The sequence below is a fragment of the Gekko japonicus genome, unplaced genomic scaffold, assembly GCF_001447785.1.
Source record: "Gekko japonicus isolate JY-2015 unplaced genomic scaffold, Gekko_japonicus_V1.1 scaffold2655, whole genome shotgun sequence".
In the NCBI taxonomy this organism is placed as follows: domain Eukaryota; kingdom Metazoa; phylum Chordata; class Lepidosauria; order Squamata; family Gekkonidae; genus Gekko; species Gekko japonicus.
The window spans coordinates 228,700-239,148 of NW_015160302.1; the positions used below are offsets into that span (position 1 = coordinate 228,700).

At 41.9% G+C, this 10,449-nt stretch overlaps 1 protein-coding gene and 1 long non-coding RNA gene across 2 annotated transcripts in view; both read right to left on the reverse strand.

Annotated features, from left to right (window-relative positions):
• The window catches only part of CCDC77 (coiled-coil domain containing 77), a 30,073-nt gene extending 28,265 nt beyond the window's left edge, over positions 1–1,808 (reverse strand). Inside the window, exon 1 of the mRNA XM_015416275.1 lies at positions 1,771–1,808. Coding sequence (XP_015271761.1) covers positions 1,771–1,808 — 38 coding nt within the window. The remainder of the gene's footprint in view (positions 1–1,770) is intronic.
• The window catches only part of LOC107114703, a 4,458-nt gene extending 1,184 nt beyond the window's left edge, over positions 1–3,274 (reverse strand). The window contains exons 1-2 of the long non-coding RNA XR_001482652.1: positions 3,099–3,274; positions 1,771–1,825 (exon numbers count right to left, since the gene is read on the reverse strand). This is a non-coding gene — a long non-coding RNA (uncharacterized LOC107114703). The remainder of the gene's footprint in view (positions 1–1,770; positions 1,826–3,098) is intronic.
• Positions 3,275–10,449: the final 7,175 nt, after the last annotated feature.

Consider the following 10,449-nt stretch of genomic DNA (forward strand, 5'->3'; position numbering starts at 1 on the left):
CACTGCAGGCTCATGTTTAGCTTGTGATCAACCAGAACACCTAGATCCAATGCTCCCTCTAAGCTGTGGAGTCTTGTAAGCAAAAATTCTACTTTGTGAGCTACTTGCATTAAGGTTGTGAGCAAGCTATTTGACTACTGCATAAATTAGTTTGCTCTGGAGCCATCCTTCCTGAGCTAAGATGAAAATATGTGAGCCAGAGGCTAAAAAAACTGTGAGCTAGCTCACACTAACTCAACTTAGAGGGAACACTGCCTAGATCCCTTTCACATGTGCTGCTGTCAAGCCAAGTCCCTCCCATTCTATATCTATGCCTTTGATTTTTTGTACCTAAGTGTAGGACTTTGCATTTATCTCTATTGAAATTCATTTTATTTGTCTCAGCTCACTGTTCCAGCCTATCTAGATCATTTTGAATCCTGACTCTGTCTTCTTCAGAATTAGCAATCCCACCTAACTTCATGTTGCGTAGATTCTCTCCTCCCCAGACCAGTCCAGGAATGGGAGGGAAAAAACATTGAACAACACCGGGCCTAGGACCGAGCCCTGCGGCACTCCACTCGAGACTTCCCTCCACGTAGACGCAGAGCCATTTACGAGCACTCATTGGGTACGATTTTTCAACCAACCATGAATCCATCCAACGGTTGCACCACCCAGCCCACACTTAACCAGCTTATCCTCAAGGATATCATGAAAAACATTGTCGAATGCTTTACTAAAATCTAGATACACTATATACACAGCACTGCCAGAGTCAACCATTTTGGTAACTCTGTCAAAAAAGGAGATAAGGTTGGTCTGGCATGACTTATTCTCGATAAACCCATGCTGGTTACTACCAATTAACTTATTCCGTTCAAGGTGCTCACAGACAGAGCATTTAAAAACCTGCTGGCTTCAGGTCAGCATTGGTCAATGGACTAGAAGGAAGCGATTCTGTTTAGGATTGCACTGCAAGCCACTTTGGGCTTTGCAGGATACAACTACCACTTTGAATTGTGCCTGGGAAAACTGGTACAGATGCTGGTATAACATGTTCCTGTTTGGTGTCGTGGTTAAGTGCGCGGACTCTAATCTGGGAGAACCGGGTTTGATTCTCCACTCCTTCACTTGCACCTTCTGATGTGACCTTGGGTCAGTCACAAGCTCTGGCATAGCTGTCCTTGACAAAGAGCAGTTTGTGTCAGAGTTCTCTCAGCCCCACCCACCTCACGGGGTGTCTGTTGTGGGGAGGGGAAGGAGTTTTTAAGCAACTCTGAGACTCCAAGTGAAGGGCGGGGTATAAATCCAATCTCCTCTTCTCCGTCTACCGTGTTTCCCCGAAAATAAGACACTGTCTTATATTTATTTTTTCTCAAGAAGACACACTAGGGTTTATACCACAAATGCATAGAAATCCTGCTAGGGCTTATTTTTGGGGTAGGTCTTATTTTCGGGAAAACAGGGTATATATCTTGATTGTTCCACTGCACACATAGAACAAGGCAGTAATCTTTCTCCAAGGGAAAGATGGTACTGAAGAAAAAGCAGCAGGGATCTATATAAAGCAAAGCGGTTGAGAAGAGATGCTAAGGAAAAGATTCTTGCACCAGCAGAAGCAATGATATGAGGTGGGGGCAGGTAGCTTTCCCAACTAGCAACAAAGAATACAGATTTCAAGGAATATAATCTACCTGGCCTAGGACACACATACCAACCCAGAAGTGCAATTAAGAAGGAACCAATAGAGCCATATGAAGGTGGCTGCCTGGCTGCTTTCTGACTTACCTTTTGGAAGCAGGGGGTGTTCTTGGAGAAGAAGCCATGGTAGTCACTCTGCCATCTGCAACAGTTGGGGGGGGATTCTTTTTAGTAACAGAAGCATATAGCCAAGTACCCAGCAAAACAAATGCGTTAACGATTCTCTAGAAACTAATTTTACTTTTAGATTTGAGTCCAGTAGCACCTTAGAGACCAACAAGATCTTGGGGTATAAGCTTTTTAGACTCAAAGCTCCCTTTGTCAGATAATTTTACTTTTGTTTCCAAAGGATGCCTGTATCTGATGAAGTGTGCAGGCACACGGAAGCTTATGCCTTGAATAGAACTCTGCTGGTCTTAAAGGTGCCACTGGACTCCACCTTTGTTCTAATACACTTTCCAAAGCAAACTCTTTTGTGCTCTTCTGCTGCAGCTACACCCTCCATCTTGGCATAGATCACGAGTTTTGGGAAGCCACTTTCCACCACCTTCTTCTCTACTTGAAAGATCAGAGTCCTAGAAAACATCCCACCCACATTATATTTTATTCTGCAACCTGTTCCTAGCAGCCGAATATCTTAGGAGCTTCCCTATCCTGAACCAGATCAAGAGTTCACTTAGACCAGTACTGTTAACGGATTTAAGTGGGGACTGTCTAAAATCTACTTTTTTTAAAAAAAGGCTTCTCAGGTCTAATTCTTAACTTGCATTCTTGTTCACACTAGAATTTGCTGGGCAGCTCATTCTCCATCCAGCTTCTGCAGAACTAGGAACAGCACTCTCTCCTACCTAGACATCTACAAACACAGAACTATGCATATGTGACTTCTTGGCCTTTAAAGGTAAAGGTAAAGGTTCCCTTGCTCGAAAGCCAGTCGAATCCGACTCTAGGGTTGCGGTGCTCATCTCCGTTTCAAAGCCGAAGACCCAGCGCTGTCCAAAGACGTTTCCGTGGTCATGTGGCCGGCATGACTAAACACCAAGGCGTACGGAACGCTGTTACCTTCCCACCGAAGTAGTACCTATTTATCTACTTGCAATTTCTTGCTTTCGAACTGCTAGGCTGGCAGGAGCTGGAACTAGAGACAGGAGCTCACCCCGTCTTGCGGCACCCGGGTCTTGAACTGCTGAACTACTGACCTTCCACAGCCTGCAGTTCAGCATCTTAACCACTTGAGCCACCGCAGCTCCATTCTTGGCCTTTACGCTGAGCAAATATGCTCTATTTATACATATTTTCAAGGACCCAGTGAGCTTTTCACTTACTGCTTAGAGCAGCATGTGAGCCACTTAAAAAAAACACCACATACTAATTACTCTAACCTTTACAACTGATGACTTGTCTCGTGTACCTACCAGGTTCTCACACTCCACTGCGCAAACGGGCTATTACGTGGGACCAGCGGTGGGGAGCCAGTACAAGCAAAAATAGAAAAAGTGGCACGCAGTGTTGCTAACCACCAGGCCCACGATCAGCCCCCTATGCCATCAAAATCCGTGGGGCAGCTGGTGCAAAATTAGACACTTGAGCACCTGCCATGCCACTCCAACCATATCGTTTTGCAATTCAAATTGCAAAAGCGTTAAGGAAGGACTTCCTTCCTTTCCCTCGGTAGAGAGCCGCCTCTATCCCACTCGTAGCAAGCAGTTTGCGGCGCTTGCCAGTTTCTCCTCACCAGCCGCCCTCCCAGTCTCCTTCGCGCTCCTGCCCGGCAGGGTTTCAACGGAAAATCCGAAAATCAAACAAAAGGATGACCTGCCGCTGTTGAAGTTGTCCAATCGTAAGGGGCTTGATAAACCAAGTCAGATTCTTTTGGCCAATCACCACTCTCTATACATCCAGCTCGGCTTTGAAAAGTTCGTTTGTAGGGCTCATTGGGAAATGAAGTCCAAAGGTATAGTGGGGCACAACTGCGTGGGGTTATTTTGCAACAACCGCGAAAGTTTTTCTGAACGTGCTGGGAAAACGAAAAAAAAGTGGAAGGAGCCAAGGCGCCTGGTATATGAAACGCCTTTTAAAGTAAACTGTTAAAAAAAGTTCTCTCTTATATTGCTTGGCATGTCACGCTCCTTCTTAACCGCATAGTAAAACAAAATCACTCTTGTGTTACTTCCCCAAACCAAAATTCTAGTAGTCCACTTGTACCGTAAAGGTCAGCAAAATTTTCTCTGGAGTCTAGGGTTGCCAACTCTGGGTTGGAAAATACCTGGAGACTTTGGGGGTGGATCTGGGAGAGGGTGGGGTTTGGGGAGGGAGGGGCCCCAGCATGGTACAATGCCATAGAGTGCACCTTCCAAAGCGGCCATTTTCCCCAGGTATAAAGTACTGAGGCTGATGCCTTGCAGAGTGATTACAGCTCATACTTTATTTAGTTACATTAAGATCTTGAGATGCTTTAGCTGCCTCCTGGGCTGACTTATAGTCCCAAATCACACCACACCCACACATACACCCCTGATAGAGTATTTACAGTGCACCCCTAGACCCATAGGCCCCTTCTAGAATCCTAGCCTCCCCATAGGTGTGCACTAGAATCTGTTCTAGCTATTGTCTTTGGAGAGGAAGCTCAGGCCGGACTTCCCTGGGTACACAACACCAGGGGAGGTGATCTCTGTCACCTGGAGATCAGTTGTAAAAGTGGGAGGTCTCCAGGCCCCACCTGGAGGCTGGCATCCCTATCCTGGATGTATCTGAGGGAACTAATACATACTTCGGGGGGGGAAACGCTTTTCAAAGAGAACAATCCGTAGAAACATGTTGAAACAAGATGTCCCAGTTATCAAAACAGTGCTATCTGTTCTTGGGTTTGCCAACCTCCAGGTGGCAGCTGGAGATTTACAGCTGATCTCCAGGCGACAGAGATCAGTTCACGTGGAGAAAATGGCTGCTTTGGAGGGTGGACTCTATGGCATTGTACCCCACTGAAGGCCCTCCTCTCCTCTCTTCAAACCCCACCCGTTTCAGGCTCCACCCCCCCAAATCTCCAAGTATTTCCCACCAGGAGCTGGCAACTCTATCTGTTCTATGTCTTTTAATTTACATAAAGCTTTTTGGACTTTATTGTGTATTCTGATTATATTATACAGACAGGAACTGTGAAGTCCTTGTAAAAAACGAAACAAACTAAAACCACAAGCCACATTAATACCTTTTATTAATGGCACAGCTTTTGATTTCTTCAGGACTCTTAATCAGGCTGAATGTTAAAAATGGGGGAGAAAATACATTGTTCAGCCCATGATATGAAAACTGCTTTGTCTACATCCTGTAGGGTGTCTGTATTATTTATTTAGGGATTTTTATGCCACCTCTCCAAAGTTCCGCTCCAGGTGCATTATTTGTTTGCTTCATTTATACCCCCCTTCTTCCCAATGAGGATTAAAAGCTCACAAGTAAAAATAATACCATAAAATAATTAAAACATAAATTATAGATATAAAAACAAAACAAGCAATTAAGAACAAGTCGGGGCCAGTGTTCCCTCTAAGCTGAGTTAGTGTGAGCCAGCTCACAGTTTTTTAGCCTCCGGCTCACACATTATTGTCTTCGCTCAGGAAGGATGCCTCCAGAGCACAGTAATTTATGCAGTAGCCAAGTCGCTCACTCACAACTTTAATGCAATAGCTCACAAAGTAGAATTTTTGCTCACAAGACTCCACAGCTTAGAGGGATTGTTGGCGGGGCATAAAAACAGCATAACCACTGAGCACCAGTATCCATATTGCTGGCTAAGCGCCGTAACAATAAAATTCAATTCATCCATAAAACATCTGCTTCTGGTCCAAGGTCTGTCTTATATATTGCATTTTAGGCCATTGCTTCATGCTGTTTTAATGGCTTGTTATTGATCTTTTTGTGCTGCTGTTTTTTTATTTGACTATTATTTAACTTTGTGACCCGATGAGCAAATTTGTAGAGTTGGCTTATGTGTTTCCTAAATAAATACATAAATAAACAGTACTAATCCTAAAAAAAACACCCCCAGTCACCTCAGATGCCTTCATAGGATCATATAATTTGGATTAGTTAACCTAGGCCTGTATAACATTTGACTTGTCAAGCCATATATAGCTCAGCACCATGTGTGACGACTCACCAAAGACTTGACAAACCTGGCCAAGTTTGCTAATGATACCAAATTATTTGAAATGGTGAAAAACAAAGTGACTTGTGAAGAGCTCTGGGTGGGAGGATGAATTGGTGATAATCGGAACAATCTTTAAGTGGTCTCCTTGGAAGTAAGTCCCATTTTATTTAATGGGGCTTTCTAAGAGCTGCCACCAGCCATCAATCTTTTGGGAATGGGAGTGTTTGGGGGGTGAGGCTGAGAAATGGTCTTGAAGAGTGCTCTAGGAATTCCCTTAATCTCTACGTTTTTTTAATGAATCTATCAACCACCAATGAATGGTGTCATTGCTTGATTACATGTTAACTTTATAACTTCATGTGCATGTAAGAAATACAGAATTTTCAACAGTATAGCAAACTGAGTTACTAGCAAGCATGGACAACTGATCTTCAAATGCAACTAACATACCAACAGTGGGAACAGATTTGGAGAACGCAGACTAAAATATCACAATCACTCTATATATACGAGGCAAACATGAAAGTTCTTCTGCGCTGGTATACAACACCTGCTAAATTAACACATATGATCCCTAATTTTAAACCTTTATGTTGGAAAAACAGTGGGGAGAAGGCTACTTATATCCATTGTTGGTGGACAAGCAGGTATATCAATAGATTTTGGGCACTAGTCATGCAACAAATTAGTTTATTAACAGGATGGAATATACCTCTTGACCCTGCATTGACGTTACTTAATTTATGGCCAAAAGATTCTCCTCCTAATTCGACTAAAAATTTAGTAAACATTGTTCTTACCGCAGCCAAAACAATGGAAGGATATTAACTCTCCAAATATTCAACAATGGATGCATAAAGTATGGGATCTATTTATGTTGAAAAATTTTAATATTTTTAATACAGAAAATCAAACGGAATGTGATCTTATGAATCCCCTCAACATTTGGTACCCTATATTAGATAAAGTTAATTTTGACAAATTTGACTGGGAAACAATTAGAAATGTTAAGTATAAGTTAATGTTATATACCTGATAGTTCAAATGAACAAACTTAATTTAAATGCTTTTTTATAAGAAGCTTGGAAAAAATTAATGTACCGAAATGTAAACTTGATACTATTACAACTCTTTTGTGACCAATTTTGTTTATACTATTGGACAATGTTATTATATTGAGGAATGTTGTTGGATGCTTTAATTATTATACATGTTCCCTAAAATCTATTCTATTTTGTAAACGACTTTTGTATTGAAGTTGTAAACTTTCTTTTTCAATTTAAAAAAATAATAAAATTTATGATTTAAAAAAAAGTGCATGTAAGAAATGAAACAAATAAGGACTTCTGATAAAGGAAAATCTTAAATGTTTGCTTTATATTGCATTAGAAATATACTGCTTGAAATCAATTGATTAATGCCTATTATGAAACTAACACTTGTACTTCTGGCAGTTCTCTATCCACGTACTGTTGAAGCCTAGCTTGTAGGATCTTGAGCCTATATGTTATAAATATGCATGGCTGAGGAAGAGAGTTTGAAACTGTTCAAAGCAATTAATCAGGCTAAATGCCATAGCTTGCATATAGATATATATGAGCATGTTTGCTTTTACATTTTGTTCTTCGCCAGAAACCAGAAGTGATTCTAGACAGAAGGAAAACAGCCGGAGGCGGTCTTGAAGGTCCGGTTGACCAAAGGGCCAGATGAAGGATTATAAAATGATGAATGAATTAAAGATAGCAGCAAGACAAAAACGCTGTGTCATAATAGGTGATTTTAACTACCCACACATTGATTAGGTCAATATGTGTTCTAGTCGAGAGAAAGAGATTGAGTTTCTAGACACTCTAAATGACTGTGCTATGGAGCAGATGGTCACGGAACCTACCAGGGGAGAGGCGATCCTTGATTTGGTCCTAAGTTACACTCAAGAGCTGGTGAGAGATGTAAAAGTGATTGCAACGCTTGGGAACAGTGATCATAATGTTGTTGAGTTCAACATTTGTACAAATAGGGAACTGGCCAAAAAGACTCACACAACCACTTTTAACTTTAAAAGGGGTAATTTTTCTGATATGAGGGACATGTGGGGAGGAAACTGAAGGGAAAAGTAGAAAGGGTCAAAACCATTGGGGAAGCTTGAAAACTATTTAAAGCTACAATTCTAGAAGCTCAAAAAAAATATTCCGCAGGTTAGGAAAGGCACAAACAGGTATAGGAAAAAGCCTGCATGGTTAACAAACAAAGTAATGGAAGCTGTAAAAGGTAAAAAGGATTCCTTTAAGCGGTGGAAAGCTAGTCACAGTGAGGCTGATAAAATGGAACACAGGCTATGGCAAATAAAATGCAAGTCTGTGGTCAGGCAGGCAAAAAGGGAATATGAGGAGCATATAGCAAAAAACGTAAAAACCAACAATAAAACTTTCTTCAAATACATTAGAAACAGGAAACCAGCCAGGGAGGCAGTGGGGCCCTTGGACGACCAAGGGGTAAAAGGAGTATTGAAGGATGATAGGGAAATGGCTGAGAAGCTAAACGCATTTTTTGCCTCCGTCTTCACTGTGGAAGATGAGAAGTGCTTGCCCACTCCAGAACCACTGATTTCAGGAGGGGTGTTGAAAGACCTGAGTCAGATTGAGGTGACGAGAGAGGAGGTCCTAAAACTGATAGACAACTTAAAAACTGATAAATCACCAGGCCCAGATGGCATACATCCGAGAGTTCTGAAAGAACTCAATTGTGAACTTGTGGATCTCCTGACAAAAATATGTAATCTCTCCTTAAAATCAGCCTCCATTCCTGAGGACTGGAAGGTAGCTAATGTCACTCCCATCTTTAAAAAGGGTTCCAGAGGAGATCCGGGAAATTACAGGCCAGTCAGTCTGACGTCGATACCGGGTAAATTGGTGGAAACCATTATTAAGGAAAGAATTAGTAGGCACATAGATGAACAAAACCTATTGAGGCAGACTCAACATGGGTTCTGTAAGGGAAGATCTTGTCTCACTAACCTGTTAATGTTCTTTGAGGGGGTGAACAAACATGTGGACAAGGGGGATCCAATAGATATTGTTTACCTTGACTTCCAGAAAGCTTTTGATAAAGTTCCTCATCAAAGGCTCCTAAGTAAGCTCAAAAATCATGGGATAGAAGGACAAGTCCTTTTATGGATCAAAAACTGGCTAGTTCATAGAAAACAGAGAGTGAGTGTAGGTGGGCAATACATGGAAATAAAGATTTTAAAAGAAATTCCATGGAGAGTGAGAGAAAAAAGGAAAGGATACATCGAACTCACAGCCATATTGAAAAGAAATGAAATCTTGAGACTTCCGGTATGGCGCCTTGACAGACGGGCGGGAGCTTGCCGTGCTCCGTCCCCGTCTGAGCTGTTTTTGTTTTTTTGAGCCCCCCGAAGGTCGGGGGAGCTCGGCCAGCCCCCCGGAGGTGGGGGCAGGTGCAGGGGGCGTCTTTTTGGCCCTCCCCCGCAATTGGCAGGGCGGGTGTGTGTGTCCAGAACAGCCCCGACGCGGAAACAAACAACAGGAGAACATGGCTGCCATGTTCGTTAGAAGCGACCAGCCGCTGTTTTTAACCTTTAAACTTGGATTACAATTGCAGCAACAAAGAAAATAAGCAACATTAACAAGCATCTTCAAGTCAAAATAAAAGGAACCCTGAAAAACGTGGCATGGCATGAAAGAACTTAGAAAAACGGCCGCATCAGAGACTCAGCTAAGTATACATTTACTTTTCTTCTATTTTCTTCGGGGGAAAAACGCTGAGCTCTTGGGACAGGACCGCTGAGATTTGAGTTGGGAAATGTAAAATGTCGTCAGAAAAGATGAATGAGGTACAGATAGAACAGGCGAAAGAAATGATGGAGGAATTTTTAAAGGCTTTAACAGAAAGAATTCAGGAAGGTATTAAAGAGGGATTTAAAGCTGCCTCTGCAAGTTTCCATGAACTCTCAAAGCCTCCGGAGAATACTGAGACTACTGAAAAAGATATTCAGAGCATAGAGAATATGGAACAGACTATGGAGGGTGAGCAAAAGAAGGAGGTCACGGAGCTAATAGAAACATCAGTACGAAGGCAAAGTGAGGAAATAATTAAGGGAAGCGAATTGAAGAGAGAAAAGATAAAAGGAGAAGGAAAGACATGTAAAGTGAAGAGAAAATGGAGAAGAGGAAGACGAGAACGAACTGTGTGTAAGAATCAAAGGGTCAGGAAGATATGGAGACAAGTTGTTTCAAAAAACATTGTAGAGAGACTGGAAAAGAATTGCCATCCGTACAGAGGGAGAGAACACGTGGACATGCTATTGCAGCTAGAGAAGCTAATGGTGTATAGAAGGCATAACAAATTATATGATCCAATACAGTTGTTGCCATCTATGGATTGCTTTGATAGGAGTAAAATGATTCAGATAAATTAGGATATGTTAGAGCTAAGGTATAGCTGTTTGGTACTTGTAGAATGGCACAAATTGATTTCAGATGTCAGGACTTAGACTTAGAGATTTAAAGGGGAAGGCATGTAATATTGATAGGGAACTACAGAGTTATTTATGTCTGCTTATATTTGGATTTTTAAAATGAGTTACTGTAAGTTAAAGG